The 24093-nt window shown below is 52.7% G+C and overlaps 1 protein-coding gene across 2 annotated transcripts; it reads right to left on the reverse strand.

The window, feature by feature from the left end:
* Nucleotides 1–176: 176 nt before the first annotated feature.
* Nucleotides 177–21313, reverse strand: LOC311512774 (synaptophysin-like protein 1). 2 transcript variants are annotated; one of them, XM_084614135.1, is made up of 6 exons: nucleotides 21262–21313; nucleotides 20230–20301; nucleotides 12941–13059; nucleotides 10766–10970; nucleotides 6799–6987; nucleotides 177–3063 (listed from the first exon to the last, which is right to left on the reverse strand). In XM_084614135.1, exons 1-6 carry the CDS (start codon nucleotides 21277–21279, stop codon nucleotides 2938–2940), a joined length of 729 nt encoding a protein of 242 aa, XP_084470261.1. In that variant the 5' UTR covers nucleotides 21280–21313; the 3' UTR covers nucleotides 177–2937. The 2 variants fall into 2 exon arrangements, with proteins under 2 accessions (XP_084470261.1, XP_084470262.1); XM_084614136.1 differs by lacking the exons at nucleotides 10766–10970; nucleotides 12941–13059.
* Between the last annotated feature and the right edge of the window lie 2780 nt (nucleotides 21314–24093).

Genomic DNA, 24093 nt, shown 5'->3' on the forward strand with positions numbered 1-24093 from the left:
TGGGAAAATTATCCCTCCAAAGCTTTTTTTCAACTAAGACTTTTCTAGCTAACTCCTTACCAGGCTCCCATCCCCATGGTGTCTGGGCACCTCAACCTCTTCAATGCATTTAACCTCACGCCGATCCTAGCTAGCTCTAGCCCCGGGCCTGAGGGCAGCAGCTCAAAAAACTCTGCTGAGATAATTGGTTTTTATTATCAAGTCGGTGGCATACAGGACATACATATTTCTCGAACAATTCATAAGAAAAAGGGTAAATAAAAAAAATGAAAAGCCAGGGCCAGCTTCCACCTGTCACGACCTTAAAGCCGAGCTTTGAACCTTGATCCCAGACAAATACAAACCAGCGACAAAAGCAGGGTGAAAGAATCCCGCGTACATCTGCATCACAACCGAGCCCATCCCACAGCCTGGCCCCTTTGCCACAGGCAAAGTGAAACGTTGGATCACAGACATAAGGGCTGGTTGGTAGAGATTTTTCCCTCCTGCAAAAATTTTCAAACTTTCAATTCCCTCCCCTCTCTCCCAAAGCCAAGATTTCCAAATTCTTCACACAATGAAATACTGGGCGCAGAACTCATTTGAGCTTGCGCCAAACGATTCTGACCTTGGGCTTTTGTCCAGTTTCACACACGTATTGCAAAAGAATATGTTGCTTCAAAACGGCGAAGGGAAATTTTGTGACGTGACCAAACAGGTTTTGCTCTTTGCAAAACTGCCCTCGGTGTTTTGTTAATCTAAACGCTGTCCCCAAAATCACAACAATTTCGCCAAAAAAAAATTCCGTTTCAGGCAAATCACATTTTCCAACTGAAAACTATTTAGCGGAAAATTTTTCAACCGGCTCTTAATTCAGCTGGTCGTCCAGTCTGACCTCCTGCATAGCAGAGGCCAGAGAATGGCCCGCATGGATCTCTGCTGCCAGCCCAGATCTGGGGGTCGAGCTGGAGCCCCCTTAACTCTGCTCACAAATTTCTGCAACATCTGACGCCAAGCGAACGGGAAAGGATGGCTAGCAAAGTGAGATTCCCACAGGTCTAAACTGGCACTCACTGTGGACTTATTTTAATCTACACTGCTTGAGGTTCTGCCAGGTTTAGCTTCCTTCCATAGTTTCATCATCTACCAACCAGACTCAAACGCAATGAACTTCAGAGGTGGATTTCTCGTCTCCCGCTGAGAAAAAAGCGGAGAAGGCTTTTGCTCTGCAGGGCGTACATCTTGGAAGCAGTCACGTAGCATAAAACAGAACTAAACGCAAAGGAGATTTTACTTGCAGGCAGAGAGATGCGGGGCCCGTTCAAATGAGCCAGGTGTGATGGCCAAACTCCAGGGAAAACGTCTGCTAAAAGCCAGCACTGGCTGGGAAGCCTAGAAGCTGATAGCAGGAGGGGAAATATACAAGAGTGACTGAACCAAAAATAAAAATGCAGTACCACTCTCCAAACCTCTGTTCAGATTCATAGAGCGAGGGGGGGAATTTTTGAGATTAAGAAATTTTCCTCTCCTGATCTGGGATGAAAAACCCCAGCTCGTGACAATTTTGGCAAAAAGCCAGAAAAAATTTCAGCTGGGCTCAAAACATTTCATTTCCATGATTTTAAGGAGCGTTGTTTTGCGGTCAGCTCTTTTTAAGTCCACTCTTACTAAAATTTCAAACCAAAAATGTCGACTCAAAACCCCCAACCCTTTTCATGCTGACGGCATGGACAACTGATAAACTTTCTGCCCTTGATACATTTTCCACCTCAGGAGATTCCTCCAAACCCAGACTGTGGCGTATCCAGCTCGTTTTGGACAAATCTCCCAACTCGAAAAAGTTTCCGTTTCGATGAGTCTGCATTTTTCAGTGGGGAAAAACGGTTTGCCAAAAATCACCTCCCGACCGGCTCTGCCCTGGGGGAGTGAACGCTGGGATTCCAAAACTCACTTTTACAACGAAGAATCGGTTCGGGCCGATTACAGAGGAAGCCTGGGGCTAATGCAGGTTTTCAAATCAAGAGAAGTGGTGTGTGTCATGTACAAAGTGAGAGTAGTGTATTTCAAACGCAGTTCCCCCCCCCCCGGCCCTGCCACCATGAGCCCCTGATACAAATCCTCCCCCATCAGAGGGGCAGAAAAGACAAAAAGCACTTCTTGAAATGCAGGGCCAGCCACTCAGCTGAGAGAAATCAGCAGCAAGCTGCGTGTGCATCTCAGTATTAACGTGCTCTAGATCTATCCCAATTAGCACAGATCTACCGATTACAGCTAGCCAACAGATCGCTCTCTCTGCGATCAGTCACTTGCTGCACCAGCCCTCTCTGCAATCAATAGCTTCGTGCCAATCTGCCACCGACAGCACTATTCGGTTCAGCAGAGCGCTGCTGGGTCACGCCAGCTGAGGGCTAGGACCCCAGACCAGGGGGTCTCAAACGGGGTCATGGCCCCGCAGGGGCTCATGAGGTTATTACATGGGGGATTGCGAGCTGTGAGCCTCCACCCCAAGGCCCGCTTCGCCTCCACCATTTATAATGGTGTTAAATATACAAAAAAGTATTTTGAATTTATAAAGGGGGGGGGGTTGCACTCAGAGGTGAAAGGAGTCACCAATACAAAAGTTTGAGAACCACTGCGCTAGATGCTATGGATATTTTGCTGGGCCGCCATTCTCACGAAGAAGCTGCCCCTCTCCCTTGCCAACACCCAGGGTAATATTTCGGAAGAATAAAGCAAAAAACAAAACAAAACCAACCTACCACCATCACACCCTGCCAAAGCACCGCTGCCTTCAAAACTCAAAGGCACCTGCTCACAATTGAAAGCCGAGCTGTATCTGCAATCCCCACCCGCCCCCAGGTGGTTGAAACGGTGACTACAATTAGACAGATGAGTCGTGCTGATGCCAAGTTGAGGCGGAGGGGTCGTGCATGGCCTGGTGCGTCCCAGCGGGGCCATTTACATTCCTGCGTGAGCTGGAGCGCTGCCTGGGGCCGGAGCTTCTGGGGGATTGTGCAAGTTGGTTTCCTTATACACGAACCAAGCATTGCCTGCCCACAGAATGAGGTTCAGGAAGCCGAAAACCTAAGGGGTCCAAAGGAGGAGGGGGTTAGCTGCAGTGTCTAGCTTCCAGGGTAGGCTTCCGGTTTGGCTGGGAGACACCCTCTCCAGCTCTACATGGACCATTTGTGCCCGGCTGCAGAGCCCCAGGCCGGAGAACCTTCTCCAGGAATTCCCGCCTGCAGCCCAGATCTGATGGTCAAGCTAGAGCGCCTTAACTCCACCCTCTTGCATTCGTGCCCTTTACTCGGCCCCCTTTGTAGATTTCAAACCCAGATCTGATGGTCGAGCTATGGGTCAATTCCTCTGCATGACTAAAATTCACTTCTTTCCAGTCTGGATCTGTCTGGCTTCATTCCCCAGCTGTCGGCTCTCACTCTGCCTTGGTTGGCTGGATTAAAGAGCCCTCTGCTCCCCAAAATCTCCTCCTCACGGAGGTGCTGACAGACCGGGATTAAATCCCCTCTGAACATTCTCAGGGTGAAACTAATTTAACAAGTGTTTATTAGAGCATTTATTAGGTGTACTATGGTAGCAATGGGACCCTCAGGCATGGATAAAACCCCTTGCGCCAGGTGTTATACAAACAAAACAAGTCTCTGCCCCAGACGCTGCCAGTCTAGGGGCTTGGTTTCAGAGGGACACTCAGGAAAATTAATCTGAATTAACTGCGGGCTTGTCCACACACAGAGTTACTCCAGAATAGCAGTTCCTGAAGAGATTTTTTTTTTTCAGTTCACCGGTGATTCAAAAAGGAGAAAAAACTAACAACATTTTTCAAAATTGCTGGCGAAAGGAAAAGTCGAACATAAGGGTGTTGGTCAAACCCACTTTGCTTGACCCTTTAGAAACTTTTTTTATTGGGGGTTCTTTAAATAAAACAAACGGATGTTTGGAAACCGAATCTGCCTTTTCTGCCAAAAGAAGTTTCATCTGGAAAATGTCACCCGTTGCTACTCCTGAATAGTTTCCCCAGTGAATAAAGCCAAATCAGGACAAGCCATTCGTACTCCAGAATAACAGCATCCACACATGGAGTTAAATCAGGAATAATTAGGGCTTTAAATTCACACTCAGCCTTAATCCAAATTAAATTTCAAGTGTAGACAAGTCCTCACTGGTGTGAATTTAAAGTGGATTAGTTAAACCACATCGTGGCTGCTCTCATTCTGAATTAAAGTGGCCTTAATTGAGTTGAGTTTAAGCTACACTGAATGAAGGTGACTTTAATTAAGAATGAGACTATCCATATTTTAACTAGTTCCAAGTTTCCATCAAATCCACAATCTGGTCTTAGACCCACTCTCCTAGATTCATAGATTCTAAGGCCAGAACAAATCCCTGTGATCAGCTAGTCTGGCCTCTAACAGAGGCCAGAGAACTTCCCTGAATTAATTTCCGCTTGAACGAGAGCAGATCAGTTAGGAAACCATCCAGCCTTCATTTTAAAAGTGCCAGTGAGGGAGAATCCACCACACTCCCTGTTAAATTGGTCCAAGGGTGAATTACTGTGACTGTTAAAAATGTACACCTTATTTTCAGTCTGTGTCTAGCTTCAACTTCCAGCCATTGGCCCTAGTTAGACCTTCCTCTGGTAGACTGAAGAGCCCACGATCAAGTATTTGTTCCCATGTAGGGACTTACAGACGGGGATCAAGTCACCACTGAAACCTTCTCTTTCTTAGAAGAAATAGATTAAGCTCCGTGAGTCTATCACTATAAGGGAGGTTTTCCAATCCTTTAATCATTCTTTTGGCTCTTCCCTAACCCCTCTGCAATTGATCAAGATCCTTCTTAACTGATGGACACCAGATCCAGACACAGGATTCCAGAAACTGTCGCACCAGTGCCAAACCCAGAGGTACAATAACCTCTCTCCTCCAGCTCTGAACCCTCTCCAACCAACGAACGCCCTACGGGAATCAATCCATTTCAAACTAGAGCTGTCAATTAAACTGCACTTAACTTCAGCCATTACCTCAAAGCAAATTTACTCAATTAAAAAAATTAATTGTGATTAATCGTCGTTTTAATCGGACTGTAAACAGTAAGAACAATAACTGAAATTTATTATGAATATTTTTGGATGTTTTTCTACATTTTCAAATACACTGATTTCAAATACAACACAGAATACAAAGTGTACACTGCTCACTTTATATTATTGTTGATTACAAATATTTGCACTGTACAAAAAATAAAAAATAGTATTTTTCAATTCACCTCATACAAGTACTGTAGTGTTATCTCTTTACAGTAAAAGTGCAACTTACAAATGTAGATTTTTTTTGCTTCATAACTGCACTCAAAAACAAAACTAAGTAAAACTTTAGAGCCTACATGTCCACTCAGTCCTACTTCTTGTTCAGCTAATCGCTAAGACAAACAAGTTTGTTTATGTTTATGGGAGATAATGCTGCCCACTTCTAATTTACAATGTCACCTGAAAGCGAAAAGAGGTGATCGCGTGGCACTTTTGTAGCCGGCGTTGCAAGGTATTTATGTGCCAGATATGCTAAACACTCATATGCCCCTTCATGCTTCCGCCACCATTCCAGAGGACATGCTTCCATGCTGATGATGCTTGTTAAAAAAAAAAATGCGTTAATTAAATTTGTGATTGAACTCCTTGGGGAAAATTGTACGTCTCCTGTTCTGTGGTTTAAACTGCTTTCTGCCATATATTTAATACTATAGCAGTCTCAGATGACGACCCAGCATATGTTGTTCGATTTAAAAACACTTTTATTGCAGATCTGAGAAAACGCAAAGAAGGTACCAATGTGGGATTTCTAAAGATAGCTACAGCACTCGACCCAAGGTTTAAGAATCTGAAGTGCCTTCCACAATCTGAGAGGGAGGAGGTGCAGAACATGCTAACAGAAGTCTTAAAAGAGCAACGCACTGATGTGGAAACTACAGAACCTGAATCACCAAAAAAGAAAATCAACCTTCTGCTGGTGGCATTTGACTCAGATAATGAAAATGAACATGCGTCGGTCCGCACGGCTTTGGATCATTATCGAGCAGAACCCGTCATCAGCATGGACACATGTCCCCTGGAACAATGGTCGAAGCATGAAGGGGCATAAGAACCTTTAGCGCATCTGGCACGTAAATATCTTGCAACGCCAGCTACAACAGTGCCATGCGATCGCCTGTTTTCACTTTCAGGTGACACTGTAAATAAGAAGCGGGCAGCATTATCTCCTGTAAATTTAAACAAACTTGTCTGTCTTTGCTATTGTCTGAACAAGACATAGGACTGAGTGGACTTGTAGGCACTAAAGGTTTACACTGTTTTATTTTTGAGTGCAGTTATATGAAAAATAAAAATCTATGTTTGTAAATTGCATTTTCACGATAAAAAGATTGTATGAGGTGAACTGAAAAATACAATTTCTTTTGTTTATCTTTTTTACAGTGCAAATATTTGTAATAAAAAATACAGTGAGCACTGTACACTTTGTATTCTTGTTGTAACTGAAATCAATATATTTGAAAACGTAGAAAACATCCAAAACTATTTAAATAAATGGTATTTTATTATTTTAACAATGCAATTAAAACTGCAATTAATTTTTTAAATTTTTTGAAGGCCCTAATTTAAACTCTTAATTCAGATTCACCTCCCTGCGTGTCCCCATGTAGACAAGATCTCTGAACATGGGATCGGAGCCAAGCACACGCTGAGTTTCGAGGGAGGCCTGCCCCGCGTCTCAGTGGCACAGGGGAGGGGAGGGTGCTGGCCATACGTACCACGGACACGTTGAGGGAGCCCATGCTGCTCACTTCACCGAACAGGCAGGAATGTTGGGGCAAAAGGCAGAAGGCTATTTCCGACAACATCCCAGGCCCGGTGGATACTTTGATGTCAGTCAGTGCTTTGGCCCAAGCCGAAGTGCTGATCAGCCAGAGAAGCGCGACCAACATGGTGATCACAAAGTCCTGCACGAGGGGGAGATGGGGGGGGTGGGCGGGTTACTAGCCCAAGACCACCAGGAGAGAAATACACAATGGAGGGGACAGATTCCCAGACATGTACAATGGACACGCTGAGGCCAACCGTCCAGTGGAGCTACAGCCCATTGACCCCAGCTGGGATCTGGCCCCATTGACCCCAATGGAGCTACGGCCCACTGACCCCAGCTGTGGGTCTAGCCACACTGGCTTTAACGACTGGAGCGTTTTTACACCAGGTGACGCCCTCACACAGCCCCACTGAACTCACATAAGTGTTGATTCCACCTTGGGGCCGCTCAGCTGAGATGTGGGCACTGGGCAGCCCGGTTGGGGCGAGGGGGCTGCACGTCGCCCTGCCCGATGAGGGCCCCCAGTCTCCATCGGGTGTGTGTCGGGGGGAACCTGTGGAACGCCTGGCGCATGCCTCCCAAGTGCTTTCAAGAGACACTCTGGATTGCAGGTGCCCAACTGGAGATGCCATCCAGAGAGTCTGGTTTGGACGGGCGCCTGGCATTTTCTGAAATCCCGTCTCCTTTTACCACGTCATGAGTCGGGCACCCAATACAATCCAGCCAGCTCTTTGGACAGCGCAGGGTGGACTCCACGGCATTCCCACAAACAGCCCAGCAGAGACGCCGGACCCTCCTCTGTTACACGGGAGGTGGACCCCTGAGCTACAGGGATGCACCCCGGGTCTGGACTCTGGCTTTAGACTTGGATTTCCAAAGGATCGCACAAGGCACTGAATTCCCACAGCAATCAAGCCACTAAACAACGCTCCAGGCCTGGCCAAAAATGCCACTCACTGCGAACGCTTCATCCACTCACAGAAGTTAAGGGATTAATTTCATCACTTCTCTTCGCAGCAGTACTATTCTTCAGGTGTTTGTGACGGGGCGGCTGCCCCTCACTGGCTGTCAAAGGGTTAATAGCAGCCCTTGGAGCGGCTGCGCAGAACCCAGCCAATCAGAGGAAGGCTTAGAAGCAGCCAATCAGGGCCGGGCTGGGCCCTATAAGAAGGGCTGCAGGGCAGAAGGGAGTCAGTCTCTCCCTGGAGCTTGAGGGAGAAGGACTGGCTGCCTATAGAGAGAAGTACCTGGGACAGAGCAGTGCTGGGCAGGGTCAGGGGAACAAGCAAAGCTCCAGTCTGGCTGGCTCCCAGACTGTAGCCTTGACACAGGGGCCGAGTAGGTGCTGGGGCTACGGGGAGGTGGCCCAGGGAAAGCAGGTAGCGACAGAGGGGAAGGAGAGGCAGTGAGAAGCTGCCAGCTATAGGGTCCCTGGGTCGGGGCCCAGAGTAGAAGGCAGGCCTGGCCCCCCCACACGCACATTTTGCCCCACTGGCCACCAAGGGAAGTGGCCAGCCAAAGGACTGCAGTTTGCCCCGAGCGAGGGGCTGGACGAGGGGCTGCAGTTGGCCACTGCGGGGAGAGGCTGGGCGAAGGACTGCCAGTTCCCCCGGAAGGGGGGAGACAACAGAGTTGGGGCACAGCCGGAGGGAGATACACAGCAAGAGAGAGTCTCTGCCCCAAAGAACTTACAACATAAGCAGACAACGGAATGATCACTATCCCCACGTTACAGATGGGGAAACTGAGGCATGGACTCACCCAAGCCCTGCCCAAAGCTGAGTCTTGAACCCAGGTCTCCTGCCTTCCAGCTGGATCTCTCTAACTGCTAGCTCACCCCTCCTCGCTAAGGGAAGCTATTCCTGGCAAACCCTGATTTCACTGCAACTTTAGCTGCATTAGAGAAAGCTGGGGGGGGGGGGGGGGCAGTGCCCCATAGATCTTGCCGCCCTCACTGGCCCCATTCTGGGAACACATCCCCAGAGCTCTGATGCAATTTGGATTTTCCCTCCGCCCTCTTCCCCCCACAACTCCCTCACCCCAAACTTGGAAGCTGGGGTTTGCCAATTACTCCTGAATAATATATCCAACAAGCAGGTTAGCGCCACTGTGGGACCAGCAGGAGACACCCAGGCACTTACCGCATTTCCCAGCCCTCCGGGGAGCCGGCGCAGCAGGGAGAGAAGAGAAAAGGGGCAACTGTTTATCAAGTTACAATAATCCTCTCCCGTTCGCGACCCCTCTGCCTTCCAGAGCTGGGGGCTTTGGTTCGCATGCCAGCACGGCGCCAGGGCATTGCGCCAAAGATCAGGTCTCATGGCCTCTGAATTAGAGCTAGGATCCAGCCAGCGGGTGAGCCGGGGATTACGCAGATCACCGTAAGAACAGCTGGGGGGAGCCTTCACTGGTGTGAATCAGCACAGATCCACTGGACTAAATGGAGCGACAGCCGATTGACCCCAGCTGGGATCTGGCCCCATTGACAGAAGCTTGGTGTTTTGGGAAAACAAAAATTGCTGAAAAATGTCATCAGAAAACAAAACCCTTCGAGCAGAACGTTTTAAAATGCCAGGGCAAAAGGGAACAACCACAGGCAAATTTTGCTCCAACGAAGCAAAACACATTCCTGCATTGTAACTCGACCTCAGAAAGCCGAGATGTGTATTGCACAAAACCCTTTTCATAGCAACTAGCCCATTTTGTTTCCTCTTTTTAAGGGGAAAATGCTTTTAAAAGGGGAAACTGGAGGTTTTCCCCACTAAAAAAAAAAAATACAAAAGATTTAGCTGAACAGCAAGAAAATTTTGATCAAAGATTTTCCCATGAAAATTTCCATACTGGCCAAAAAAAAAGTTTGTTAATCTTTTTGTGGTCCCAAAAAACCTGGCCATGCCAAGAGTCTGAGCAGGACTCGGTCTGTGGAGTGCTTGGAGATCTAGGTTAGGAGATCTACACTCCTGGCTTAAGAGTGGAGCTCACTGAAAATTCTGCGTCACAGCTGCTTTTTGACAGAAAATTGCTTGTTTCAACAACAAAGAAAATTACTTGTGACACACGTCTGCTTCCCACGGAGAATTTCAACTTTTCTGTGAAAATTGTTTGTCCGAAAACCAAACTGTTTCGATTCAAAATGATAGAGTGGTGCATCATGGCAGCTGTAGTTCTGAATACCTTGTGCTCCAACTCTTCTCTATGGGCTGGGCTTTCTGGTTGGACCACATTTCCCATGATGCACCACTTCCTCGCCTCTTGCTGACCCACTGTGTTGCATGATGGGAGTTGTAGTTCAGATGCCTCATGTTCCTCTTCTCCTCTCTTGCCTGGACTACATCTCCTATGATGCACCACTCTTCCCCCTTTGGGTGGGTTGTGACCTAGGAATCTCTGGACATGGTGCAACATGGGAGTTGTAGGTTAGCCAGAGAGCCTGGACCACAGAGAAGAATGAGAGCACGGGGCACCCAGGACTACAACTCTCATGAGGCATTGCAGCCACGGACACCCATGACACAACCCCCCTCCTGACCACAGGAGGAAGTGGTGCATCCTGGCCTATAGAGAACTTAGCATGAAGCGCCCAGGACTACAACCCCCATAATGCACCACAGCGACTCTGCAAGAGCGGTGGAAGTGGTGCATCTTGGGAGATGTTGTCCAGCCAAAGAGCCCAGTCAATAGGGGAGAATGGAACCCCGAGGCACTCAGGACTACAGCTCCCATGAGGCCCCACAATGTCATTCTGAATTCAAATATTCCAGGTTTCGGTCAAAATATTTCAGTGAAATGTCAAAATTTTCCCACCACGAAAATGAATAAAGATTTTAATTTTTGTCTCAATTCTCCAAGGGAAATTCCCCCTCTGCCCTCAATTTTCCTCCCAGCCCCCATTAAGAGCAAAGCATTACGTCACTTACGATCATGGGCAGCTTGCCAGCGCCACGGTAAAGGTGCAGATACCCCATGTACAGCACCAGCGCCGCCATGCAGTAGAGGAAGACAAAGACAGCGAAGGTGACAAAGAACTGGGCCGAGGAGGAGAAGTCGCCCACGAGGTGGGTCTGGATCCATGTGTTGTTACATAGTTTGGAATCCAGGTCTTTGAACAACACAGTGTTCAGCCTGCCAGGGGAGACAGAGAAGCTTGAAGCGTTTCACTTTGACGCCAGCGAGACGAAGTGCTGGACCTCTGGGGCGAAAGATCCATATCTACCCACCCGCTCTGCCCTCCTGCATAGCCCAGGCCGGAGAAACTCCTCCAGGGATCCCTGCCTCTAGTCCAGATCTGGGAGTTGAGTGCCCTTAACTCCACCCCCTTGCATACATCCCCTTAATTCTGCCCTTTCATAGATTTCAAGTCCGTATCTGATAGTGGAGCTAGAGGGGAGCTTTTAAAGAAATGTCAGATCTTGATGGAAAGACTCCAAGGGATTTAGAAACTGCCCCATCCCTGGGGCAGTCGTTCCAAAGGTCAATTCTCTTTGTTAAGAATTTGCCTCATTATTTCCAGTCTGGCTTCATCCCCCAGCTGTCGGCTCTCAATCTGCCTTTGTTGGCTAGATTAAAGAGCCCTCTGCTCCCCCAAGTCTCCTCCCCAGGGAGGTACTGACAGACCAGGTACAAGTCCCCTCTGAATCTTCTCAGGGAGAAACTCACTAGATCAAGCTCCTTTAATGCAGAGGTGGGCAAACTATGGCCCATGGGACCGTCCTGCCCGGCCCCTGAGCTCCTAGCCAGGGAGGCTCACCCCCAGCCCCTCCCCTACTGTCCCCCCTTCCCCGCAGCTACGCGGGCAGCACTCTGGGCAGCAGGGCTGCACCCTCCTGCAGGGCAGCGCAGCTGCGTGTCTGGCTCCGGCCGGGTGGCGCGGCTCCAGACATGCTGCTCTGAGTGGCATGATAAGGGGGCTGGGGGGTTGGATATAGGGCAGGGGGTCCCGGGGGGCAGTCAGAGGACAGGGGGTGGTTGGATAGGGTGGAGGTTCAGGGGGGGCAGGGGACAGGGAACAGGTGGGGGGTTGGATAGAGGGTGGGGTCCCGGAGGGCCTGTCAGGGGGTGTGGGTGTGGATATGGATATGGGGTCAGGGCAGTCAGGGGACAGGGAGCGGGGTGGGTTGGATAGGGGGTTGGGTCCTGGGGGGGCGGTCAGGGGCGGCGGTCCCAAGAGGGGGCGGTCAGGGAACAGGAGCAAGGGGGGTTGGATGGGTCGGGGGTTCTGAGGGGGGAAGTGGGAGGGGTCAGATAGGGGGCAGGGGCCAGGCTGTTTTGGGGACACAGCCTTCGCTACCTGGCCTTCCATACAGTTTTGCACCCCGTTGTGGCCCTCAGGCCAAAAAGTTTGCCCCCCCGCCCCCCCCCTTTAATGTCTTGCTCTCAGGCAAGTTTTCCAGCCCTCAGATTGTTCCTGTCCCCTCCCTCATTTCCTGTTTGACAGGCGGCCCCCAGTACTGGACACAGTCTCAAGTCATTGTCTCCCCAATGCCGTACTGAGACTTCACCCCCCACCAACTGACACAACCCTTTAGATCCAACCGGACACTGCACATCTCATGATCGTTGGGGCTTTTCCTTTCCTTCCATCTCAAGCTCCCGGAGTCACAGCATTCCTGGGAGAATCTCTATTAAAATGACTTTTCTCATCTTCAGACTTGGGGCCAGGGGGATGGGAAATGAGGCCCCTAGAAGCTAAAAAAAAAAACCCTAACGCTAGTTGCTTGTTTAAAAACAACCCGTGAAGTTTAAGCCAGTCGCAGGGTGTTTCGTTCCTAGGGGCTGGGAGAACACATAGGAGAGAAGGAGGAAACAAGGTCACGTGGGAATGATTCACTGATTCGAAGGCCAGACCGGCCCACTGTGATCATCCAGCCTGCCCTCCTGTGTCACACTCACCAGGGAACGTCCCTGAATTAATTCCTGTGAACACCGTCCTCCTGGAACTGCGGGCCCCAGGACCGGACGTGGGATTCCAGCAGCGGTTGCAGGTAAAAACAACCTCTCTGCTCCGCGTCTCGGGATTGGGTTAGCCCCGCTGGCCACCGCATCCCGTCACGAGCACAGAGTCAACATGACTGTCCGCCCGGGGCTACACTCACCGGAACGGATAGCCAAAAGCCGCCTCAAGGGTCTCATTTTTAACGTCCCAACAGCTGACTTTAATGGAGGTATGGCCACTGTACCCTCCACAGGTGGCAAAAGCAAAGATAGAAAAAATCTAGAGATACGGAGAGACACAGCATTAGAGTCATAGATTTCAAGGCCAGAATCCGTGCCCATCCAACCTGCCCTCCTGCAGAGCCCAGGCCGGAGAACCGCCCCCAGGGATCCCGGCGTCCAGCCCCTATCTGGTGATTGAGCTGGCTCCCATCTTTTTGATGCACCAACTCCTTTTCAAGCTCGGCAGACGCACTCCAGCCAGCGTCAGAAGGATCCGGTTAAGGAAAGCCAGCAGTGCACACGGTTCGTATCAGCTGATCCCACTCTCTCCGCTGGCATTCGCCCACCAGAACAGCAGCTGGGTTGGCACGTGCCACTCACTCTCGCCACAATTCTGATCGTCACAGGGTCAATTTTCTGCGGCCACCTGGCTCATTAAAAACGGTTCTAATGAAAATTGAAAGCAGAAGAGGCCAGATCATGAGCCAGGGTAAACTGACTCCAGCGGGAAGCTGGCCCCATTGAGTCTCTGGGCCAAGGACCACACCACTTTCTGTTGGCACAACTAATTGGAGACGGAACACCTCTGTCAGCAGCCCTCCCAGCTTCTGCAAACCTTGCCAGAGTCTGGGAATAATCCCTCACCTTCATGTGTTCTCCATGCACAGATCTCAAAGGGCTGTGGCAAGGAACGCGCGCAACATTATCACAAATGGGGAAACTGAGGCACAGAATGTCACCGTGACTTGCAGGTGACTCAACAGACCACAGCTGGGACAGCACGCTTCCTCTTTAACAGCTGCTAATGTCCTGAGCTATTGCTCATTCCCTGTGCCCATTCACAAGCTAAACACAAACAAGCGTATGAAGTTACAAACAGCTCGAGTTCCACTTCTGTCTCTCATTTCCCAAGGGACTTAACGCTGATTGGAATATTTTCATCAAAATATTTTTCCTCCCCATGAAAAATGACATTTCTGCTATGAAAGAAATTTTAATGATTCACAGATTCCAAAAGCACAGAAGGGCCCATTGTGATCATCTTGTCTGACCTGTGTAACACAGGTCAGAGAGCTGCTTCATGATCATTCCTAGAACAGAGCTATTAGAAAAAACTCCAATCTTGATTTTGAAATGGTCAGCGCTGGGCACTCCACCACGACCCCTGGCGACGCGTTCCAATAAGTAATTGCTCTCACTGCTATGGAAAATGGAACGTTACTTTGACTGCTGATCAGAAAATCACTGGTAACCTCCCCCCTAAAAACGTGTCACAGAAATGGTCAGTTGTAGGCTACAAAAAAAAAATTTCCAGTAAAAACATTAGGGTTTGGTTTAAAAGTTGAGTTCAAATTTTCTAAAATCAAAACTCCGAATTGAGATCCATTCTCTGTAAACATCGTTAGTTAAAAAATCCCACAGTTTACGTTAAAATTTGCAGTTTGGGGCGAAGGCTTCAGTTTGCACTAAAACTTCTCTGGGTTTGTTTTTAAAAATTGAGTTTTACTTTTCAAAACCACGTTTTTGGCCAAAAACCGCTATCAGGAAACCGTTTTCCCCTCAAACTGTTTTTGCTTTAGCTGAAAATTTGCACTCTGAGGTTCAACTTTCCATTATTCCAGTTAACAAAAGGTTTGTGGATTGGGGAAATCAGATTTGTTTGTTAGTTAATTCCAGTTTGAGTTGAATTGGAGTCGGAGTCCTCGAAAAACCGATCTCAGGAACATTGTCAACAACACCGGTTTTCGAAAACTAAAACCCTCCGTGTTTATTTAGTTGGATTTTTAACAAAATTCGGACATTTTACCACAAGCCGTGCTCCACAACAGAACCATGTGGGGCTGAAAAAACAGCCACATTCTCCCGTGAAATTTTGAAGATTAAAGAAAACCTAGGAAAAATTTGCAAGTTTTCAACAAGAAAACCTTTTTTGGCCTTTCCACCCCCTCCCTGTACCGCTGGCAGACACCCCGTAGTGGCAGAGTAACACAATACAATTGAACAAATAGTGAGCAGGGACAAAAAGCCAGGGGATCTGGCTCCAAGCCTTGAAGGTCATGGCCAGGTTTAGCCATGAGACGAGTGGCAGATTCCAAATCCGGGATGCGTGAGCACAGGGGAGTTTCGGACATGGTCCCGCTCAGTGTGATTCCTCCTTAAGAAACCTTGCAAAGCTGGAGCTGCTGGCAACATGTGTCAATGGTGCCCGGGGGGGGGGGGGGGGGGCGGGGGCTAAGCCGGCCAGGACCCCACCGACGCCGGGCCTGGTTGGGAGCCAGGGAAGCCGAGTGCAGCGAGTACAGAAAGACATGCCTGTTCTGTGGAATTCACTGCAAGGCTCAGCAATCGGAGGCCCGGCTGGAGGCTTTAAGCGAGAGTTATTACTTCAACACCAGCAGCTAGGTTGTCCCCTATTGTACTCAGTGCCACAGAGATCCTCACTAGGATGGGGGGGGGGCCCTTCCTGCTGGGGGCCACACAGACACACACCCCCTCGACTGAGATCAGGGATAATGTCACGCTGGGTGCCACACAGATTTCCTGCCCTCCAACCGAGATCGGGGACCCCATCATGCCAGACGCTGCACAGACCGTCCCCGACTGAGATCAGGCACCCCGTCATACCAGGTGCCACACATATTCCCCGCCCCCACCCCAACCAAGATCAGGGCCCCTGTCATGCCAGGTGCTGCACAGCCCCCCGCCCATGACCGAGATCAGGGACCTCTTTGCACCCTCCGTTAGGAGGGATGGTCCAATCTGGAAGGGAGAGAAGATGCCCTAGCATGGCAGGTGGGCATCACAGGGGGCTCAGAATGAGGTAAAGCACAAAGCTAGTGGATTCTCATCATGGTAGTGCTGGGGAGAGAGCCCAGCCAACCCACAATCTCTCCCCCCGACTCCTCTCAGAGAGACCAGCCCCGCCCCGAGCACCGTCGAGGAAGCAGCCACAAGAAGCCGGCTGCCTGAATTGGCGCCACAAACCCAGATCATGTCCCCATCGGGCCACTGGTCCTGCCTCACACGGCAAAGAGCGGAAAGGCAATGCCGTGCCCACCCCGGCCGCAGGCTAACGGAGACGTGCTCACGGCCAATGCCCTGCTCCAAGGATTGGCATGAGACGGCCAAATTTGCAAAAATCTTCCATTGGGAAAAAGAAGGGGATGAAAACAGTCAAAACAGCAGATTTTCCAATGAATAAAAATTGGGACAAAAACCCATCTAAGCTGCGGGACAAAAAGTTGGGACAAAACAGTAAAATTTGCAGATTTTCCGATGAATACAAATTGGGATGAAAACAGTAAAACCTGGGGGGGAGGAGGATTTTTTGAGGATTGCAAACAGCCTGCATGCAAAAAAATGCCCTTTTCCAGACACCCACACCCCGAATTTTCCTTGGGGGGAGGGAGTTTTTTGACCAGATTCCGCCATGGGAAAAAATTGAATGTCTTTTCCTTCTGGATCACATTAGAGGCTATAAATACCCTGGTTGCAGTTTACATCCAGCAGAGTGGGTCAGAGATGGAGCGGGGGGGTGAAGATGGCGTAGACTTCCTGTGGGCACGATTTTGAACTGTGCCCAGAGATGCCAGCATGCTGTGCCCTCAGCAGCTAGCGCCAATTAGCCAGGTGAGGTATCAATCTAGGTACTGATCTGGCTTTTAATTGTCAAAATCCCCCTAGGAGAGGGACGGGGTCTCCCCTCCCTGTGTTTGTATAGTGCCTAGCACCACAACCACAGTACAGCTCATAATCCTACTTCACAGCTGGGGAAACTGAGGCATGGGACAGGTGAAACTATTTGCCCCAGGTCAGGAGGGGGGCCAAGCCAGGATTTGACCCATGGTCTGTGCTCATCCCACTGCGCCCCTCTGCCAGGAGTGGCTGGGCCCAGGCAGAGGGAGCGGCCATGTGCCCAGTGATGGGAACGCAGGTAGGGGGGTGCCGAAGCGGAAAGGGCACGGTGGTTTCTGGGCGTTGCTGGCTCCTGTTTCCAGCCGACTGGGCAGAGCGGGAAGCAGAGCCGGGCGGAGCCAGAGGTGCCGAGGCCACCGTGCGGGCTGAAGCTAGCTCCATGGGGCGTTGCCTTCCGCCAGCCCAGCTGCTGCTTTCCATATAGCAGCTTCACTCAGCTGGGTGGCACCGCGGCCCTGCCCTTCCTTGAACGGTGCCTCCAGGCACTAGGCAGGCAACGGGGTCCCCGTCCTGCCAGGGACTACACAGACCCCCCACACACACCAAGATTGGGGTCCCCATCACACCGTGCACTGCACAGACCCCCAGACCGAGAGATGCACAGATGGGGGACGGGGGGGGCTGCTTATCTTTTTCTATCAGCAAAATGACAACTCTGCCGTCTCCGGCGACGTTCTCGCAAACCTCCCGCTCCTGGGGGACTTTTCGTAAGTCTCCAGGCTCCCGGAGTCACGACACAATCCCAGCTTTCGCCTTGAAACTCAGGCTTCCAGCCTTGGGTTTGGGGAGATAATCTGGAGAACGTGGCCGCTCCAGGTCAGAAACGGGTGGCAAAGATTTTAGCCTCCCCAACTACAAAACACAAGCATTTTTGTTTGTTTTTAAATCTCGTGATTTTTTACCCCAACCTTGGAATTTGGGGAGGGCTAAATTTGGATTGGACACGGCCGGCGCTGCTCAGCGAGCCCTGGCTTTTTTCCCCTTCCCCAGGTCCTTTTAAAGGACGCCGCAAAGGGGTGACAGGCGTATGCCTTAGAGTCAACTTTTCAACACCATACAGGGGGGAAACGTTTTCCCAACACTGCAGAAGAAAGAAAGTGAAACTAATGCCAACTTTCCCTCTGGTGGCACGAGGGCGGAAAAGAATCCCGGAGAAATAGTGATGAAAAGTACAGCAGAGGCTACAGTATAATCATCTAAAAGTCCTAGAGCTGGCAGACTTGGGAGTATAGATAAAACACCCAGAGGTGGCAGGCATCAGATAATTCGAGACTGGGGCTATAAAACTGCACTGTAGACATGCAGGCTCAGGCTAGAGACGGGCTCTGGGGGGACAAGTGTCTTTTTGTTCCAGGTCTGTACAGCACCTAGCGCAACGGGGATTTGATTTCAGCCTAGGGAACCTACCAGCTTGGTCTGGGTCCTGCTAACTTCTGTCTGGGTCCAAATCTAGCAGGTCAGGCCCAGGGCGCAATGTTGGAATTAGCTGATCATGGCAGCCCTGAGGCTGGCATGATCACAGCTAGCCTCCCATCGTCTGCGGTTCTCGCTCAGTCCCCAGCGCCGGGAGCCATCACGGGTCGCCAGGAGAACCCAGGCTTGAGAGGATGGGTTTCAATTCTTGCCCTCGCGGGATGGGGAAGAACAACTGGGGACTGGGGGCCCAGGAAAGGGCTCGGAGGCCAACAGGCAAATCAACCGGATTTGGTCACAATCGCGCAACCTCCCAAGGCGTTTTGGGGTTGTGTTTTGGGGGTTTTTTTAAACACGCAGGATTAGGCAAACTGAGGAGGAAAGATTGAATAACGGCCCCCTCCACACACTCTCAAAGCTGGGAATAGAACCCAGGAGTCCTGGCTCCCAGCCACCCCTGCTCCAACCATTAGACCCCACTCCTCTCCCAGAGGCAATGACAGACCCCTGGAGTCCTGGCTCCCAGCCCATTTCTGGGGGTCGAGCTAGAGCTCCTTATCCAGGCTGCCAGGCAAATGACAGCAGCGGTGGAAGGGCCCAGCTGCTACCTGCCACCAGCCCTGGCGCTGCCCTCCCCACCAAGCCCCCGCCATCCCTTCGGAGAGCTCTGTTTCATTAACATCCAATATTACCAAACCACTGGAAACCCACAAACAGATGCAACTTCCCCTACAGCGTCAGGGCCTCCTCTCTGTGGTCCCCTCCCACTGGTGAAAGTGCACCCGGATAGGGTGGCATGGCCCAGTAGACAAGGAGCTGGAGTGGGAGGCAGGATGCCTGGTTTCTCTGCCCAGCTCAGGGAAGAATCATAGAATCATAGAATATCAGGGTTGGAAGGGACCCCAGAAGGTCATCTAGTCCAACCCCCTGCTCAAAGCAGGACCAATTCCCAGTTAAATCATCCCAGCCAGGGCTTTGTCAAGCCTGACCTTAAAAACCTCTAAGGAAGGAGATTCTACCACCTCCCTAGGTAACGCATTCCAGTGTTTCACCACCCTCTTAGTGAAAAAGTTTTTCCTAATATCCAATCTAAACCTCCCCCACTGCAACTTGAAGAAAGTCCATCCCCCTCACATCAGGTCTGTGCATGGCTAGCACTTGTGTAAATGCCACATCAGTCCCAGTTGAACTACCTGGGGGTGCTCAGAGAGATCACCTACAGGTCAAAATATGGGCTAGTGGGTGGGGGTGGGCAGGGCTGGGAGCCTGGGCTCTTAAGTTCTTTCCCCAACTCTGGGAGGAGAGTGGGGTCTAATAATTAGAGCGAGAGAGGGGGGCTGGGAGAGAACTCCTGGGTTCTATCCCTGCCTCTGCCACTCCCTTTTTCCTCACGGTGCCTCAGTTCCCTCTCCCTGTTATTTGTCTATTCACACTGGAAACTCTTTGGGACAGGGACCATCTCTCGCTGTGTGTCTGGGCAGCGCCTGGCACGACGGGGCCCCAATCTCAGCTGGGGCAGGGCCTGTCTCTCAATGTGTCTGGGCAGTGCCTGTCACACGGGGCCCTGATCTCAGCTGGGGCAGGGCCTGCCTCTCGCTGTGTGTCTGTGCGGCGCCCGGATCTCATCTCATAGCAACACGCCCTGGGCTACGCAGGGGTTTATACCCCAAATCCAGGATGCACCAGAAATCCGCTCATTGCAAGAGGCTCATGTCACTGGCCACATGAGGAAACGCCCGCACGAGCTATTAGCCCTGGGGACCGATTCCCACTGGCCCCCTTGGAGTGAGAGGGCACCGGGGTACTGGGCAGGGGGCTGGGACCAGTCCAGATCAGCAGCATTTTCCCCCCCACTTCTCCCCACCCCCTCCCTCACTGGATCCCCCACCCCAGCCTCCTGCCTTCCCCATTTCCTTCTCCCATCCTGCTTTGTACCCCACCCCTGTACCCTGACTGCTCCACCCAGCCCCCCCCACACACACCTGGCTCTCTGCCCCCCAGCTCCAACGCCCTTGCGAGGCCCCCACACCTCCAGCCCTTCCCCTAACCACTGTCCCCCCCAGCCCTCCCCACGCACCCTGCCCCTCCCAGCACCCAGCCCACTGCCCCCCACACTCACCCACTGCAGGACCTTGATGAACCCCAGTGGCTCCTTCACAGGGCCCAGGTTGAGCTGGAGGCCGGACATTTTCTGGGGAGAGGCCAGAGGAGGCGTCAGGAAAGAAGAGGCGGGGGCGGGGGCAGGGCGGAAGTTTGCAGTGGGAGGGGAGTTTGCAGTGGGGGGGGGGCAGGCGGGAGTTCTCTGGGGGGAGGAGGGGAGTATGCAATGGGAGGGGTCGACGGGAGAATTTGCAATGGGAGGGGGTAGCGCGTTCCTGGGGGAGCGGGGGTTCCCTGGGGGGAGGAGGGGAGTTTGCAATGGGAGGGGGGCAGGCGGGTTCCTCGGGGGTCGGGGGTTCCCTGGGGGGAGGAGGGGAGTTTGCAACGGGAGGGGGGCAGGCGGGTTCCTGGGGGGAGGAGGGGAGTTTGCAACGGGAGGGGGGCAGGCGGGTTCCTGGGGGGAGGAGGGGAGTTTGCAACGCGAGGGGGGCAGGCGGGTTCCTGGGGGGAGGAGGGGAGTTTGCAACGGGAGGGGGGCAGGCGGGTTCCCTGGGGGGAGGAGGGGAGTTTGCAACGCGAGGGGGGCAGGCGGGTTCCTGGGGGGAGGAGGGGAGTTTGCAACGCGAGGGGGGCAGGCGGGTTCCTGGGGGGAGGAGGGGAGTTTGCAACGCGAGGGGGGCAGGCGGGTTCCTGGGGGGAGGAGGGGAGTTTGCAACGCGAGGGGGGCAGGCGGGTTCCTGGGGGGAGGAGGGGAGTTTGCAACGCGAGGGGGGCAGGCGGGTTCCTGGGGGGGAGGGGAGTTTGCAATGGGAGGGGGGCAGGCGGGTTCCCTGTGGGGGAGGAGGGGAGTTTGCAATGCGAGGGGGGCAGGCGGGTTCCCTGGGGGGGAGGGGAGTTTGCAATGGGAGGGGGGCAGGCGGGTTCCTGGGGGGGCGGGGGTTCCCTGGGGGGGGGAGGAGGGGAGTTTGCAATGGGCGGGGGTTCCCTGGGGGGAGGAGGCGGTTTGCGAGGGGGAGGGGCAGGGGAAAGGGGGGGGGGCCGCAGCGCCTACCTGACTCACGCGCTCCATTCCCCGGATACGCGCGCGCGCTGACCTCACCAAACCCCACCCACCCCTCCACGTCAGGCCCCCACCGCCCCGCCTCAGCTGATCTAATGAGCTCATTTGCATACCCCCTTGCAGGGCCCGAGCCTCCCCCCCCCCGCCCCCGCTGCTGGGTGCGGCGCCCTGGGAGGGTCCCACTGCAGTGGGGCAGTCCCCCCCCCCCGTGGTCCTGTCCTCCCCCCCTCCTGGCTCCGGGGGGACCCGTCTCTGGCCCCCTCCCTTGGGCTCTATGCCAGCTGCTTTGCCCGCCCCGCCTGCCTGGCACCTCTCTCTGTCCATCGGGGCCCCGCCTGCCCCAGATCCCCCCCCCCCACCAGGTGTCGATGGCCGGGGTGGGGGTTTCAGCCGGTCCCTTCACGCCCCAGTTGTTCCACCCCTCACAGCTCTGCAGCAATTACCCGCCCGCCACCCACGGCTTTCCTCCGGCCGCCCCCCCTTGGGGAGCAATCCCAAGGCCAGGAACAATAGTACAGAAAATTCCCACTGCATCCCCGCCTGGGCGGGGCAGGGGAGCTGGGCTGAGATCCCCCTGCACGGGGTGGGGGGGGGCATAGCTGGGGGTAGAGGGGGAACAAAGCAGCTAGGCAGGCCCCAAGTGTGAGCAACCCTGCCATGCTGCCTGAGCCTGCAGAGAGCCTGAGCCCATCGCTGGGAGAGGGGCATGCTCTCCAAGCCCGCACCTAGCCCAGGCCAACCCTGGACTCCAGAGCTGCACCCTGGTGAATTTGAACAGTTCGACTCTATGATGTCTCGGGTGGGAGGAGCTTATTTAGTGGGTGGAGCTTAGAAGAGCCCCACCTCCTTTTCTCACCCCCTCCCCTGCCAGACCAGGCTGTGTCTGCCCAAACAGAGGGGAAATCTCTCCTCCCTCATCCATGGGGCAGTGCCTTTCAGCCAGCACCAGAACCAAGAGCAGTTGATCTAGCATAGGTGCTTCTCTGGCCCCCCGTTCCCACAGCAGCTGAGCCCCTCACTCTCTTTAACGACACCCCCAAGAGGAGGGACAGGGCTCTTGTCCCCTTGGTACAGATGGGGAAACTGAGGCAAGGAGTTGGGCCTAAGGTCAGCCAGGGAGTGTGTGACACGGCAGGGAATTGAATCCAGGCTTGCTAAGTCCCAGGCTGTTGCACTAACCACTGGACAGGCCTACCTCTTCGCAAAAGACTATTTGTTTTTCCTTTGTACACCCCAGCCCAGCCCAAAATGCCATTTCAACGAAATTCACTCATTTCTGGCAAAGGAGTCGGCGTTTCCTGGTGGAAAAATGCTCTGTCAGGAAGCACCCGGCCACCTTGACTTCATAGTCTTCAAACCTCTGCATAGCCCAGCGTGCGCTGAGCACACCTGGGCCCTGCTGAGGTTCTTGGAGGTGTCAGTCGCCTGCTGGGGTAGGGGTAAAGATGTAGCCCTGCCTCACCAGAGAGAACCCCAGGGCCTGCCTCTCGCTGATCCCCTCAATAACTCCGCCCCAGGCGTGTCTACCCTTAACTCCACCCTCTTGTATGTCTGCCCTTAACTCTGCCCTCTCCATGGATTCATACCATTTAAGACCACAAGGGCCCATTGTGACCATCCAGTCTAACCCCAGAGAATGGCCTAGAGTGATTTCCAATAGCTGGACTTGAACAAGAGCATCTCTCATCTCCAATTTTCAGTGATGGAAATTCCACAAAACCCACCCCTATCCACACCCCTCTATCCTTCTATCTATCCCTCCATCCATCCCCATACACCCCTTCTATTCATCCCTCGCTCCATCCATCCATCCATCCCCATAACCTCCTGTATGTATCTCTCCATCCCTCCCTCCCCATACACCCTATCCATCCATCTCTCCCCATATGTCTCTCTCTCTCTGATGTGTGCAGAGCAGGTTGGATTCCCCAGCTGCCAGCCCAGCAGCCCCATGCCACTGTTAGGGAAGAAGATGCAGCGGGCTGCTGTCCCAGGTTTATTGTGACGGGGTCCCTGTCCAATCGTCAGTTCTCCCGCATGGTCCTGCAGATCCAGCCCAGGAATTTGCAGACCCTGGTGTAGACCCCAGGCTTGTTGGGCAGGCCGCACTCCACCTCTCCCCAGGAAATGATGCCCTGGAGCTCTCTGTCGCAGACCAGAGGGCCCCCGGAGTCACCCTGTAGAGACACAACCCAGCGGGAAGCAGAGAAGTTAGGGCCAGGATTGTCCATTACACCACTCAGCCTGCCCTCTTGCCTACCCCAGGCTGGAAAACCTCCCCCAGGGATCCCTGCCTGCGGCCCAGATCTGGGCATTGAGCTAGCACACCCTTAACTCTGCCCCTTTGTAGATTTCAAGCCCACATCTGGTGGTTGAGCTAGAGAGGAGCTTTTAGAGAGAGATGCCCGATCTCGATGGGAAGACTCTAAGGTCTAGTGAATCCGCCTCATCTCTGAGGCAGTCATGCGAAGGGTTAATTCCCCTCCATGGGGAAAATTTGTCCCTTGTTTCCAGCCTGGATTTGTCTCACTTCGCCCCCCCCCCCCGAGCTGTCAGCTCTTGCTCTGCCCTTGTCAGCTGGGTTAACGAGCCCTCTGCTCCCTGAAATCTGCTCTCCAGGGAGATGCTGACAGACTGGGATCAAGCCCCCTCTGAAACTTCTGTGGGAGAATCTCCACAGATGGAGCTCCTTCAGTCTCCAGCTCTCGGGCAGGTTTTCCAGCCTTTTGATTGTTTCTGCCACGTTTCTCTGACCCCTCCCCAATTTCCCAACGTCCTGTTTGACATGTGGCCCCACCAGAGCTGGGCGCAGTCTCCAGTCAT

Source organism: Lepidochelys olivacea (genome assembly GCF_965140295.1).
Source record: "Lepidochelys olivacea isolate rLepOli2 genome assembly, chromosome: 24".
In the NCBI taxonomy this organism is placed as follows: domain Eukaryota; kingdom Metazoa; phylum Chordata; order Testudines; family Cheloniidae; genus Lepidochelys; species Lepidochelys olivacea.

Coding starts and splice junctions, on each gene's coding strand:
- LOC311512774 (XM_084614135.1), bottom strand. Junction 13,060..20,229: donor TCATCAAGGTCCTGCAGTGG/GTGAGTGTGGGG, acceptor CCGTATCTCTAG/ATTTTTTCTATCTTTGCTTT. Junction 10,971..12,940: donor GCTTTTGGCTATCCGTTCCG/GTGAGTGTAGCC, acceptor CTCCCCTGGCAG/GCTGAACACTGTGTTGTTCA.